The 15547-nt window shown below is 47.6% G+C and overlaps 1 protein-coding gene across 9 annotated transcripts in view; it reads left to right on the forward strand.

The window, feature by feature from the left end:
• The window catches only part of eif4g3a (eukaryotic translation initiation factor 4 gamma, 3a), a 71428-nt gene extending 56256 nt beyond the window's left edge, over positions 1-15172 (forward strand). For all 9 annotated transcript variants that reach the window (XM_062546080.1, XM_062546084.1, XM_062546082.1 and 6 more), the window contains 14 exons: positions 1-30; positions 3783-3904; positions 5360-5450; positions 5725-5848; positions 6872-7128; positions 7590-7705; positions 7941-8113; positions 10266-10391; positions 10846-10927; positions 11291-11389; positions 12091-12237; positions 12656-12737; positions 13067-13213; positions 13594-15172. The exon at positions 1-30 is cut by the window's left edge and continues 109 nt beyond it. In XM_062546080.1, coding sequence (XP_062402064.1) covers positions 1-30; positions 3783-3904; positions 5360-5450; positions 5725-5848; positions 6872-7128; positions 7590-7705; positions 7941-8113; positions 10266-10391; positions 10846-10927; positions 11291-11389; positions 12091-12237; positions 12656-12737; positions 13067-13213; positions 13594-13775 — 1778 coding nt within the window. In that variant the 3' untranslated portion in view covers positions 13776-15172. The remainder of the gene's footprint in view (positions 31-3782; positions 3905-5359; positions 5451-5724; positions 5849-6871; positions 7129-7589; positions 7706-7940; positions 8114-10265; positions 10392-10845; positions 10928-11290; positions 11390-12090; positions 12238-12655; positions 12738-13066; positions 13214-13593) is intronic.
• The last annotated feature ends 375 nt before the right edge of the window (positions 15173-15547 follow it).

Raw genomic sequence — 15547 nt, forward strand, 5'->3', positions numbered from 1 at the left:
TCCTCAACAAGGACAGCAAGAGGAGGCCAGGTCAGTAGCAGCAGCAGCAGCAGCCCAGTCACGGTGCTCTCAGACGCTGGCACTGAGCGCGTCGACAGAGGCGCTTCTCATTCACTTTGCATGGGCTTGTGTCGTCCGTTGCCGAAAGCGCGTTGTCACTTCACGTTGGGCTCGCGTCGCCTCTGACAAAATGGTCAACTTTTGCTGCACCAACGCAGAGCAATCTAGGTGCCAGCCAGTCAAACTGTGGTGGTGCAAAATGAGCAAAAATGCCTCTCAACAACGCACAGAGTTCAGTATATGGTCTGGTCCGAGACAGCCGTATTTGGATATCGAACTAATTTGTTTGGCTTTTTTTAATGCTTGGATTTTGTAAAAGTTAGCAAGATTGAAATGTACATTATTTGAAAACCCTTATTGTAACCCCAATATAGGTCTGAAATGTGTGAGTCAACTATTTAGCGCCCACTGCCAGCTAACAGCAGTGAATGATTATTGACCTGTTAATGCGCTTCAACGCATACACATCATAGACTGTGTAGTACACAGCCCAAACGTTGGGAAAACCCAACAGCGAGTGTTAACGCAACACAAGTGTCTGAATCGGGCATCACGCACCACACCACACAGCACCGCACAGCACCACACAGCACCACACAGCACCACACAGGAGAGGAGAGGAGAGGAGAGGAGTTTATATAGAGAGGAGAGGAGAGGAGAGGAGAGGAGAGGAGAGGAGAGGAGAGATGTCTATATAGTGAGGAGAGGAGAGGAGTTTATATAGAGAGGAGAGGAGAGGAGAGGAGAGGAGAGGAGAGGAGAGGAGAGGAGAGGAGAGGAGAGGAGAGGAGAGGAGAGGAGAGGAGAGGGGAGGAGAGATGTTTATATAGTGAGGAGAGGAGAGGAGAGGAGAGTGTGTCACAGCACAGCACCACACCACACAGCACCACACAGCACAGCACCACACCACACCACACCACACAGCACCACACAGCACCAAACAGCGCTACACAGCACCACACCACACCACACAGCACCACACAGCACTACACAGCACCACACAGCACCACACAGCACCACACAGCACCACACAGCACCACACAGCACCACACCGCACCACACAGCACAACACCACACCACACAGCACCACACATAACCACACAGCACCACACAGCACAGCACCACACCACACAGCACCACACAGCACCACACAGCACCACACAGCACCACACAGCACCACACCACACAGCACTACACAGCACTACACAGCACCACACAGCACAGCACCACACCGCACCACACAGCACCACACAGCACCACACAGCACCACACAGCACCACACCACACAGCACCACACAGCACCACACAGCACCACACCACACAGCACCACACCACACAGCACCACACCACACAGCACCACACAGCACCACACAGCACCACACAGCACCACACCACACAGCACCACACAGCACCAAACAGCGCTACACAGCACCACACCACACCACACAGCACCACACAGCACTACACAGCACCACACAGCACTACACAGCACCACACAGCACCACACAGCACCACACAGCACCACACAGCACCACACAGCACCACACCACACCACATCACACAGCACCACACAGCACCACACAGCACCACGGCCAAATCCTCTTAGCGGCTTAGGGAGACGGAGCACACAAGAGTCACCACATCTCTATCTAGCGGTGTCTTTCTCTCTCTCTTTCTCTCTATCTCTCTCTCTCTCTGTGTCTCTCCTTCACAGTCACCCTAACGAGCTCTCTCGCTCTCTCTCTCTCTCTCTCACTCTCTCTCACTCTCTCATTTTCTCTCTCTCGCTGTACTGTACCTGTCTCCAGAGCTCTCTCTCTCTCTCTCTCTTAGGAGTGCAGTGGTTTCAGTATTGACCCCCTCGGACTGTCATTATGAAATGAAGCGCTGTGTATGGGCTCCAGAAACATTAGGCGAATGGATATGGGTTTGGAAGGGGATATTTAGTGCATTAGAAAAGTCAGCACAGCTGAAGGGTGGATGATTTACCCGACCCACAAGCCCTGAAAATTTGGAACGAGGCAGAGTCGTTTTTTTGCCATCCACAGAGCAAGCACGCTACATCCCTGGGTTTGGGAGGGGCTGGTGACTGGCTACCACAAGGTCCTCTAATAAGCTCACGGACACACAATGTGAAAATTTGTGGATGAAATCTTACACAGAATAAAAGAATTAAAGCCTTTGAAACAGGATGTGACAGGGATTTCAAATGTTACACCCAACTGGTTTTTAGTTCGGCCAGGTCTTTGAAGTGCAGTTCAAGGCTCCTGAAAGGCAAACTGAGCCCAATTATTTGACTGCTTGGGAGGGGTTTTAGGAACCTTTACACTTATTGGGGCTGGTGTTACTAGCAGTGACTGATGCATGAGTCTCTGGTTTGATACCTGCCCGTTTCAAATGATCTGGTCGCTTTGGATCAAAGTGTCTGCTGAACGCTGGCGTTCACCTTCATCAGACAGACTTTTGGAGCCAGTCATTCACGGCATGTAGTGGAGAACCGCATTCCCCCCGTCTGTGTGTAGGTTCTGACAAAGATTGTCTAGTTACCTCTGCCAAGAGAGGTTATGTTTTCTCAGGGTTTGTTTGTATGTTTGTTTGTCTGTTAGCAAGATAACTCAAAAACCTATGGATGGATTTCGATGAAATCTTAAGGAAATGTCTGAAATGACCCAAGGAAGAAATAATAAAATTTTGGGAGTGATCCGTATCAGCGTCTGGATCCAGGAGGCAGTTGAGTTTTCGCCTGGTGGAGGTCTGCACTCTCGGAGTGCCTTTCTAGTTACTTAGATGAATCATAATGAGATTTGCCAATGGAACGAAATGGCACCTAGTTCCGGCCTCCTAAATAGGCGAGTCCATTACGTCAAACATAAACTTTTCTCTCAATAAGCAATAAGAGAAGAAAAATATCATTTTCAAATATGATGTGTGCTATTTTATTGTCATTGTGTGTGAAGCCAATGAAACACTCTTTCGGATACAGGATAAATTAAACGTTGGAGTTGGGCCCTAGCTCCTTCCGGAAGTCGTCTGGCTTTATCAGCTGTCTCTGGTTGTGAGCTGTGTGCCGTTAGCCTCCCCTTCTTCCAGTCGGGCGGGCCACAGGGACAGTAGGAAAGGTCTGCACGTGACGCAATCGGTCGCTGCTGGTTTGATGACTCGTTGTCGGACTCCTCTCACGCTCCACGCCTATCAAAGATAATGAAGCGCAGCTGTATTGATGATCAATAGTCTACTACGGGGAGGGAGGGAGCCAGAGTGATTCCCTCACACACACGAATAGATTTTTTCTGGCCGGTTGGAAAGTGTCCTTCCAAACTAATTACTGCTGTATCCGCAGAGGCCCTGATCGGTGATGCGTTGGGTTGGGCTCTGCTGAAGGTTCACGCGGGTTTTCTACTGTGCTGAGAGGATTATTTGTGGCTGTGTTTGAAACGGTAGCGGTACAGTGAGTCAGTGGCCTAATGTGATCTGCTGAAGTGTGTGTGTGTGGCCATGTACGTGCGTGCGTGTTTGTGTGTGTGTGGCCAAATACTTTTGTGTGCGTGTGTGTGTGTAGTGTGTGTGTGTGTGTGTTCGTGGCTATATACTTCATGCCAGCAGAACAGTGAGCACAAGTGTGTGTGCGTGCGTGTGTGTGTGGCTATATACTTCATATCAGCAGAACCGTGAATACAAATGTGTGTGTGTGTGTGTGTGTGTGTGTGTGTGTGTGTCCTCAGACCAGAGAGAGGTGCGTCCCCAGAGAGAGGAGCGCCCCCAGAGGGAGGAGAGCTGGAGCACTGTGCCCATGAGCAAAAACAGCAGGACCATCGACCCCGCCAAGATCCCCAAGATATCTAAGGTTAGACACACACTCACACACACACACACACACACACTCACACACTGGGTCAAGAAACCCCGGGAGTTCCCTCTCCACGCAGAATATGATCTCATTGCGTGCCGCCACTACTCAATTTGAACATTTCCAAGGTCAAACCCAGAGGCCTAAACTAAGCCGCCTGGACATGAACACACACACTGCTTACACCACACACACACACACACACACACACACACACCACGTTAGCTATATCACTCATCCTGTCATCACCACCCAGGTCATACAGTGTCCCTGTGGCCGACACAAGATACATGCATTTAGCTTATTCAGTGCATACACACTCCTACACACACACACACACACAGCCTCATATCTCACACAGCTTATCATTCGGTCACTCTGTTGATACACACACACACATACACACTCACACCGTCTTTCTTCAAACCCACAAACACAGCTGTTACATGTGCAGTCAGCAGGACAGGGTGGTGCTCCTATGGAGATCTGACTCACAGGCCTTACAGGAGTTTCTATCTGGACATGACACAGAGCCACCTGCTGGTGGAGAGGGCACACTGCAGCCCGCAACCACACCACAAACCCCCGGCACAGGCCGACCACACAACCACATGTGTGACGGTCTAACCAGCTTTGTGATTTCTGTTTGTGTGTGTGTGTGTGTGTGTGTGTGTGTGTGTGCGTGCGCGCGCCTGTCTGTTTGTAAGAGAGCAAGACCATGAGAAAATGACTAACGGTGAGCGTTGAGGTACGAATGAATTTGTGTGTTGTTGAAACATGAAACGTGTGTGAGCGATAAAGACAGTGTGACTCAATATGAGTGTGTGTGAGTAAAACAGATGCCAAGGTAAGAAATGAAAGGCTAAACATGTATGTGCGCACGACGTGTATGTGTGTGTGTTGGACTACACAAGAGAAATGTGTCATTATTAAGTTGACTTTGTGCCTATGAGTTGTGTGGGAAAAAGAGAGTGAGTTGATTATGAGTGTGTGTGTGTGTGTGTGTGTGTGTGTGTGTGTGTGTGTGTGTGTGTGTGTGTGTGTGTGTGTGTGTGTGTGTGTGTGTGTGTGTGTGTGTGTGTGTGTGTGTGTGTGTGTGTGTGTGTGTGTGTGTGTGTGTGTGTGTGTGTGTGAAAGACAGACAAGTGCAAATGGAATGACTTTATCATGTGTGTGCCTTTGTGTGTTTGTCTGCATATATGTGTGTAAGAGAGAGTTGACTATGGATCTCTGTGAGCGTGAGACAGACTGTGTAGGGAAACAGAATGAGTTGATATTGTGTGTGTGTGTGTGTGTGTGTTCATGTGTGAGACATAGATAGAGAGAAATACTGACGACGCCGACTGAGTTCAGATAGATGGGAGAGTAAGAGTCTGAGTTGATTATTTGTGTGTGTGTGTGTGTGTGTGTGTGTGTGTGTGTGTGTGTGTGTGTGTGTGTGTGTGCGCGCAGCCTCAGATTGATGATAAGATCCAGCTGGGCCCTCGGGCTCAACTCAATTGGATGAAGGGAAGCAGCGGGGGAGCCAAGGCTAGCGACTCTGGTGAGTACACACTCTCACTCTCTCTCACACACACACACACTCACACACACACACACACACTGTTAAACACAGTAAGAAAATTGTGTGTTCTCATAAATATATTCACTCACATCCAGGGCACACACACACACACAAAATTAACATAGGTATGCTTGTGCGCATTGTGCACACACACACACACACACACACACACACACACACACACACACACACACACACACACAGACACGGCCATATGTGTTTTTAAATGTGTGTGTGTGTGTGTGTGTTGCAGAGCTCTCGCGGTCCACGGGCAGCAGTCTGAACCGCTACTCTGCCCTGCAGCAGTCCTCCACAGCCCCGCCCAGCCCTCAGGCCAATCAGAGCGCAGACTACGACTCCAGGAGACCTCTGGGAAGGTGGGCATCACGCCTGGCTGATAGGCCACATTCCCATCTACACCTGCCTCTCTCCACGTACCTGTGCTCTCTTACACCACTGAACTTAGAGACAGACAAGCAGACACACACACACAGGCGCGTGCGTACACATACACTCCTACACACACGCACGCACACGCACGCAGTCAGTTGGGAGAGCTGAGAGCAGGCTGGTTGTAATTAGTCTGAGAGGTAAATGGAGCGGCTGATAGATGTGTTGGCAGGGAGTGAGAGTGTGTGTGTGTGTGTGTGTGTGTGTGTGTGTGTGTGTGTGTGTGTGTGTGTGTGTGTGTGTGTGTGTGTGTGTGTGTGTGTGTGAGTGTGTGTGTGTGCGCGTGCGTCTGCCAGCCCCCTCAGACGTGAGTCAGCAACAACACCATCAGCAGTAGAGTCAGTCAGTCAGTCAGACAGACAGTGAGACAGACAGACAGTCAGTCAGTCAGACAGTCAGACAGACAGGTGGCACGGTTCCCCCTGAGGGAGGGAGGGAGGGAGGGCCAGGTGGGAGCACTCCACCACACCTCTCCAGCCCACCCCAGCAGAGGGGCGTCAGTGCCAGCAGAGCAGGGCGGAGGACCGGGCCGGGCACGAGGCGTTTAACCAGACATGCATCATTTACAGCCTGCGCTGACTCTGTTTATGACTCAGACACCTGAGCCAAGCTAAGCAATCGCCCCGATCCTGAATGACGCCTGATTCTAACCTCTTAATCACCAGCTGCAGCCCCTGAGGCTTATATTTTATTTGCCATGTGCCATGTGTTCTGTATAGGTTTACTGATTTCTAGTGTGTCCGTGTGGATATATGAATTAAGATGTGTGTGTGTGTGTGTGTGTGTGTGTTCGTGTGTGTGTGTGTGTGTGTGTGTGTATGTGTGTGTGTGTACTGTATGTGTGTGTGTGTGTGTGTGTGTGTGTGTGTGTGTGTGTGTGTGTGTGTGTGTGTGTGTACTGTATGTGTGTGTGTGTGTGTGTTCGTGTGTGTGTGTGTTCGTGTTCCCAGCCGCGGCAGCATAGGTCGCGAGCGCGGCGGCGAGAAGCCTCAGGCCCCCGGCGGCGGTGCGGGCGTGCGCCTGGGGCCCCTGAGCCGGGCGGGCAGCAGCAAGGAGCTGCAGGAGGGGCCCGCCGGCGAGGAGCCGCGCCGAGAGGGGCCCGACGCGCCCAGAGCCCAGAGCCCCGCCCAGAACCAGAACCAGTCCCGCAGAGCCAGCGCCGACGACAAGAGCGACGCGGAGCGCAGCAGAACCACCAGAGGACCAGGTCAGGCCTCGTGAACACACTTCAGGAGCACTTCATGCACAACACACATATTCCCCTATCCCACCCATAACATCTGTTTATTTGTGTAATTGTACATACTGTAGTTATTAGTAGTTTTATGTGAATGTTGAGTGTTGTACTTGAAAGCAGAGATTCAAGTCAAATTCCTTGTTTGTTTACGCAACTCTGATTCTGATTCTGACATACTAATAACACATTCATATACCAACACAGGGTATTCATACTAACGTGTTATATTATGCTTGCATAGATAATACATACAGATAATATAAATAAGCATACACGTACAGCATGAGCATACATGTGCATAGGACTGTGCGCACAGCATGAGATGTTCCATGAGTGCCTTAACAGATGTGCGTGCATGTGTGTGTGTGTGTGTGTGTGTGTGTGTGTGTGTGTGTGTGTGTGTGTGTGTGTGTGTGTGTGTGGTCCTACAGTGAAGGCTGACACTCCTCCAGCTGTGGTTGCAGCCAAGCCAGCGCTGCCTGAGGACGAAATGGAGAGGAAGTCACGCACCATCATCGATGAGTTCTTGCACATCAATGACTTCAAGGTACAGCACGCCTGTGTTCTATAAACACACACACACACGCTCATACCCACGCCCATACACCGTGTACAAAATGTGTGTGTACAAATGCTCCATCTGTTTGTATTTAGATAACTAGCGCTGCATGTGTTGTTTCCTGCATGTGTGGACATGTACCGTCCATGTTCTGTGTTTGTGCTCATACGTGTGTGTGTGTGTGTGTGTGTGTGTGTGTGTGTGTGTGTGTGTGTGTGTGCAGGAGGCGGTGCAGTGTGTGGAGGAGATGGAGCAGGCGGCCCAGCTGAGCGTGTTTGTGCGGGTGGGCGTGGAGGCCACTCTGGAGCGGAGTCAGGTGGCGCGCGACCACATGGGCCAGTTCCTCCACCTGCTGCTGCACAAGGACGTCCTGCCCAGGGAGCAGCTCTACCGCGGGTGAGTGGGCCGCAGCGGAGACCTGAGGGGGGTCACGAGGGGTGTGGGGGGGGTCTTCGACTATTTCGACCATTTTGACTTTTTACAATTGCTTTAAAAATCTTAAAATGTTTCCCATGTTGTAAGTCTGCCAAAAAGTGTCAGCCTAATGTAATGTAATGTATTGTACTGTAATGTAATTACTAGTCAGTGCTTGTGAGGGACCAGGCAGTAAGGCAACCGGAGCACAGAAATGAAGTTGGCAAGGGCCACAACACTGTGATAGCAGCGTTCAGTACTCTGAAAATGCACACTATCTTTCAGTGTCGATCCCTGGCATTTTAGCAAGCGTTGGTGCAAAATGTGCGTACTGAAAGTCTGTTGGGATAAAGGTGTGTGCTAAATGAATCCTGATGAATCCTGACACTGGTAAACAACACTGACTGTGAAGATAATGACACGTCTGTTCAGATGCTTATTATTATTATTATTATTAGAGTATTTCGGAAATAGGTGCAATGGTGTTGGCGTGTTGGAACTAATGGCTGTACAACACACTCACACCACACACTCACACCTGACATCTCACACAGAGGCCAGTGCATTACCATGTGCAAGGGAGCAGGTCCACACACACTCATCGAACACACAGGAGAAACATTGTCAGAACTCTGGCCTCACACTCATCACGTCTTAGAGGTCACCTTTAAACTTTAATAGCGAGCTGACGTTTTGTTCGGAGCAATTTCATTTCCTGTGTTGGTTGACTAGTAGTTGGTTAGTGCTTGACTCATACCTCATGCACTGTAACGTCTGTAGACAGAATAGGTGAGTGTGTGTGTGTGTGTCAGTGTGTGTGTGTGTGTGTGTGTGGATGAGTCAAATGTCAGCGTTGCTGAAGAGTGCGGTTTTCAGGAGAACTGTGGCGAGGAATCATTTTCTCTGTGGGGTAAATCACTGTGGATAAACGTATCTTGCAAAGGAATTTCATCAACCGTTCTTTATTCAGGGGAACTTGACTGAGCTTTAAGCTCTTTTTCAGCAACGCCCTGAGCTACAACAATCACAAAATAAGAAAAAATAAACAAAGTAACAATGAACAAAAAGACAGGTAAGACCAAAAAGAAGTCAAATTTAGAACCATGGGGTCGCTATGGCGCAACAGCTCATACTTATATTGGTCAGAGTGCCCACGGGAACCCTGGTTCTAATCCGACCTGTGGTCATATACCGAGCCCACCTCTCTGCCACTTGCTTCCTGTCTACCTCTTCACTGTCTTATCATGATAAAGGCAAAAAGGCCAAATACTTAAAAAAAAAAAAAAAAAAAAGAACCGTCTGTGGTCACACCCACAGCACCACTGTGCTCTCGCTGAAGGTACTCAGTCTGTCAGCACATGTGTCCTATGAGTTGTCAAACACAGGATGTTGATATGGCTGTGAGCCAAGCATGGGCTACTACTGTAGTGTGCTGGAACATACAGTAGGCATTGCTGTGCAGAGCTGTTGTCGTTGTGCACGGTGGTGTCTTTCACTGTCATTTCACATAAATATACATTTATGAACATGAAAGCGCTACATGCCTCTCTACCAGGTGCAGTGGCCACATAAATCACTACGGTATGCAGCAATTTGTGAAGTGACATCAAGTAGCAGAGTGATTGCAAAGATATGTTTTGAAAGGGTTGTTTTAACCTCTCCACTCGTGGATATGGTGTTTAAAACTAATTATACCCCAGAGACAAGAAACGCTATTTTCTCATTGGCTGGCAGGGGGCTTATGCCTTGTGTACCGAGACGTTTTTGAAATAGATGTGGTAAAAATGTCTATGTTTAATCAGCATTATGCTAAATAAAGCAGCGACGTGCAACAGAAGTGGCAGATTAGAGTCGCTATTGTCTTGTGTTTTAGCCTTATGATAGGCCGCTTTGAGGGATTTTCACAGATTCTTCATCTCACAAAAAAACGGTGTCTTTGAGCATTCCATTGCTTTCACCCATCGATAAATTCCATTTTGATATTTAAACTTCCGGGTTTTAATTATTTAACCATAAATTGACCTCATCATCGTCACCCTAGAAGTGCAAACTTTTTGCCACACTTTTGGCTATGTTGGCCAAATGTCCCATTTCCATTCCCGTAGGTGACACGCGTGTTGGTTTGTGTTCCCAGGTTTGGGGAGACGCTGGAGATGGCGGATGACATGGCCATAGACATCCCCCACATCTGGTCGTACCTGGCTCAGTTGCTGGGCCCTTTGCTCAAGGAAGGGGGCATCTCTATGAGAGAGCTCTTTAGGTAAGCACAGCGCACACACACACACCACACCACACACACACACACACACACACACACACACACACAACACAACACAACACAACACAACACAACACAACACAACACAACACAACACAACACAACACAACACAACACAACACAACACAACACAACACAACACAACACAACACAACACAACACAACACAACACAACACAACACAACACAACACAACACAACACAACACAACACAACACAACACAACACAGCACAGCACAGCACAGCACAGCACAGCACAGCACAGCACAGCACAGCACAGGCAGGTTTCCTCAAAGTGAGTTTTTTGTAATACAAGTGCTGTCTTAATGGTGAGCTCAGAATAATATATTCACCCCCCCCTCTCTCTCTCTCTCTCTCAATCTCTCCTTCTCTTCCTCACTCCCCCACTTCACCCCGACCCAACCTCTCTGCTGCAGTGAATTAAGCAAACCATTGCTTCCTGTGGGAAGAGCAGGGATCTTATTTGCTGAAATACTGCACCTTCTATGCAAACAAATGGTGAGTGTCTCTGCGCCGGTCCATCATCACACAAGAGGCAGTCAGGGATGTCCGTTATGATACACCCTCGCCTTGCTCTGAGCAGTCCAGATTGAAGACACCTTGAAGTAGAACGAAATATGTTTTGTAGACACGGAAATAATAATAGTAATACATTTTATTTAAAGGCGCCTTTCTTGGCACTCAAGGTCACCAATCAGCTGTAGATATTGATATGAAATACATAGATAGATAGATAGATAGATAGACCCTTAGATGCCAGTGTGACGTATCTTAACCATGCTGAATACATGTTTTCAGTAGCGAGTGGAGGCATTTTGAACTCGGTGACAGGGAGTGACTGTGTGTGATTGTGTTCTGCAGAGCCATAGGAAAGTAGGGTCGCTGTGGACCGACTCAGGCCTGAACTGGAGTGACTTCCTGGCCGAAGGAGAGGATGTGCAGGCCTTCATCTCAGAGCAGGTACACGGTCTCATATAGCCAAATGCACCGGTCAGTATCGGTATGTTTGTGATGGAACGAAGTGGTACACAATGTCAACAAATTGTTCTGAAAATAAATAGTCTTACAGCACAGGTTCGGGATTTGGGGTTTGCTCCACCATAGTACACTTATATGATCCCAAAAGGGTTGTCCTGAACCAGTGTGCCCTTCTTTACCAACCCAAACACACTTCCACACGGACTCTTCTCATTCATGAAGCAGCACTTAGTCTCTGTTAAACGATCCTCGTGGATTTAATGCAGCGTGTCCAATCAGACCCTTTTCAGCTCTCAGTCTCTCTTGCTACTAATAGCATTAAACACTTGACATGTATTTAATGGTGTAGACGTGTGAAGCTAGAGGCAGTTGAAGTGGCCTGCAGTCATATATTGTCCTGTTTTAACTGAATGAGTCCCTCTCTCTGCTTCTTATCGCTTCTCTCGGTTGTCTCTCTCTTTTGTTTGCCTTTCTATTCTCATCCTCATCTTTCATCCCCCCTTTCCATTTCTTCTTCTCTACCTCCTTTGGCTCTCTTCCCTTTATATCCTCTGCTTTCCTGTCCTTGCTCGGCAATCTTCATCTTCATTTTCTAATGTCTTCCTGTCTTCCTCTCCTTTTCCCCTCCTCTCTTCTCCTCTCCTCCCCTCCCCTCCTCTCTTTTTCTCCCCTCCTCTCCTCAGAAGCTGCAGTTTACGCAACAGGACAGCCAGAGCCCCCCGCCGCTCCTGTCCAGGACGCCCCTCTCCCCCGAGGAGCTGAGCCGCCACCTAGAGCGCCTCCTCCTGGAGGACATGGCCAGTGACGAGCAGATCTTCGACTGGGTGGAGGTGTGCGCCTTTCCCCGACCAACACACACACACACACACACTCTCTCCCTCTCTCTCTCTCTCTCGTGCTTCTTACTCCAGTGCTCTCTTCCTTTCTGCTGTACAGTACTGCAGCTCTGTTTGGTCTCTGTCTTTGACTGTGACTCACTGGTCCACTCACACCATGTTTGTAGTCTGTCTGAGTGACTCACACTCTGTCTAAACAACCTCACACAAACATCCTTTAAAAAGAGGCCAACAAATCTGTCTTGTTTTTTTTTGTTGTTGTTGTTGTAATAATACTACATTACGTGAGATTATATTTCTGAACATAAATCATTGTTTTGATCACATAATTGATAATTGTTTTGACCATATATGCCTTGATCAGCCTTGAAGATTGTCATGAAGTCATTGTGTGCTTTCCTCCTGTTCCCAGGCCAACCTGGATGAGTCTCAGATGAGCTCCTCCCCTTTTCTGAGATCTTTAATGACAGCAGTGTGCAAGGCGGCAGTGAAAGGTAACACCTCAGTTAACACACACACTCACAATTCCCTTACACACACTCACAATTCCCTTACAATACACACACACACACACACACGGCTGCCTTACAATACAAACATGTGCGTATGCATCTCCAAAATCTTTGTCTATGCTACAATATGTTCTACAAATTCAAACAGTGTTGTGCCTTTATCTGTTGGACTGATGACAGATTGTGCATGTTGTGAATGATATCAACTCCAGCGTGTGTAATATAAAACCGCATCATGTATTTGAACAATCTCCTCCTTGTCTTCCTTGTGATTTCCCTCTCTGTCTCCCTCTCTTTAATTCTGTCCTCAGATGAGACTTCTGCCTGTAGAGTGGACACTGCTATCATCCAGAAGAGATTGCCTGTCTTACTGAAGTACCTTAACTCAGACACTGAGCGCCAGTTGCAAGCACTTTATGCACTTCAAGCATTGATAGTAACTCTTGATCAACCTCCAAGTGAGTACCCAATGTCCTATTGATCTACTCTGTTGACCCTTCATCTGCTCTCTAAAACACATGCATTCCATGGATGGTACTTGCTAGAAGGATTTAAAGATGCTCTCATAGATATTGTACACTGTCAATTGCAACTATCAGTTATTAGTACTGGCCCTCACTTTATCACATTAAACCTAATCTAGTGATTTTAACTATTATATGTAATTACATATAATGATTATAATTAAGATCTAAGCTTTTCGGTGAAGGGAAGTCAAGATAATGAGTGACCGTACCAAATCCATTTTTCAGTCAAGTCCTAAACATGCACGTCTACACCCACCCCCTAACCCCCACCCCACCCCTCCTCCTCCTCCTCCTCCTGCTCTCCTCCGCAGACCTGCTCCGCATGTTCTTCGACTGTCTGTACGACGAGGACGTGATCTCGGAGGACGCCTTCTACCTCTGGGAGTCCAGCAAGGACCCGGCGGAGCAGCTGGGCAAAGGCGTGGCCCTCAAGTCCGTCACCGCCTTCTTCACCTGGCTGCGCGAGGCCGAGGAGGAGTCGGAGGACAACTGAGGAGAGCCGACCGGGGGAAACCCATCACACCCCTCCGGAAAAGCGTTTTTCGCTCACGTACCACCACGTTCTATCACGTTCTAGCCAGTGTGTCCACTTCCCCCGAGGACTGACAAAGCCAGATGGGAGAATAGGACCGAGGGAACACTGTCCCGAGGGGCAGAGGGAACACGTTCGCAGTGCGGTTCTACTAAGTTCTGTTTGCGTTCCTTCAACCCCCCCTGAGGAAGATCTCCAGAAATGGGAGCACTACATACGTGTACTATACATAGAAAATATTTTTGCTTTAAATTTTAACTTTTTTTCTTTTTCTTTTTTTTTTCTTTTTTTTTTGTTACTTTTTGAAGAGACTTGAAAACAGGTTATAACCTGATTAATTTATTATTTTTTTAAGAGACTGCAAAGACGGACCTTTTATTTAACATTTGCAGAAAAAAAGCTCATATTGAGGAGAACATCACTGACAATAGAAAATAACAAAGTAATTATCATTACAGTAATAATAATTGTGAATTGAATAACCTCTGTGGATTCCCGAGTTTGGTTGAAGACAGTTTCAGAAGAAGTTATTTTTGGATGAAAGGTGTGACGGAGACCGAGATGGTTGACGTTTACAATGTACAAGGTCAAAGGTTATTATAGAATAACCCCTCCAAAGTCTGGTGTTGCAGGGTTTGCTTGCTCTGTGGAAAACAGTTTGAGCTTCCAAAAGGACATGAGATATATGCACACATACACAAGAACTTTCTCTGACTGCTGAGAAAAGCAGGGACTTGATAGAGAAGGTGTGTGTGTGTGCTTGTGTGAATCCAAACCATACCAGGGTTTTTTCAACCTTGTTTTTCTCCAGACGTGAAGAGCAAATTTAAAGTACATGTGAATACATTAAAGACTGTCTAAGAACATGCTGTGTGACCTTTTAAAATGCATAACACTAACACCCCTCCAGAAGCTCTCAGCAGATCCGGCATCACTCCCTGCCCACTCATAAAAGGGATAGTCCACGATTCTGATGTAATGAAATCACGATTCTGATGTAATGAAATCACCTTCTGGTCAACTTCAGAGAAGTGTTTGTGATGATCCTTCCTAAAGCACTGTGCGCAATACAGCAATACAGTTGTGCACAGCCAAGGCTCTGTAAATGTAGAAGAAAGTGGTTTGGACAGAGCCACTTCCAGCCAATCACAGTGGGCTCTTCTCATTCGTCTTTTTATCTATCCTCCCTTCCTTCCCTCCTTCCTCGGTACTCCGGCTCATTCCCACTGATCAGTGAAAACGAGCCGCAGGATCGAGGAGAGAGGCTGAGAAGGGGCCACTGTTGCCTCAGGAGCACAGAAGAGAGAAATGACATTGGAGTAGCAGTAGAGCTCCAATATTAAAACAGTTCACCTGAATCACGGACTGGACATTTATTCTAAGTTTAGATTGATTATAACCTGTTGGAAAGTTTTTTAAAAAGTTGTTTTTACGTTGTTTGCCTCGTGTTCACTTGTAAATAAGGGTGAATTCTAGTATTAGATGTTTGTGACAAATACTACTCCCTTCACAGTGCAGCAAGAGTATACAAATCTGTGAGCCAGTGATCAAAGCGGTCCAGGTAATGCATTGGGCAAGAGGGCCTCCATCCGTTCATCAATGGACAGTTACTAGTCAATGATGTGCACTGGTTATTTTTCTCATGTGTAAACACTCACTTTTCTTGCGTTTTTACCACAAACTACATGGAGAGAAAGACTAGGCTGCATGGCTTTTGGATCTTCACAATATGA

Source organism: Sardina pilchardus, chromosome 9 (assembly GCF_963854185.1).
Source record: "Sardina pilchardus chromosome 9, fSarPil1.1, whole genome shotgun sequence".
Classification (NCBI taxonomy): domain Eukaryota; kingdom Metazoa; phylum Chordata; class Actinopteri; order Clupeiformes; family Clupeidae; genus Sardina; species Sardina pilchardus.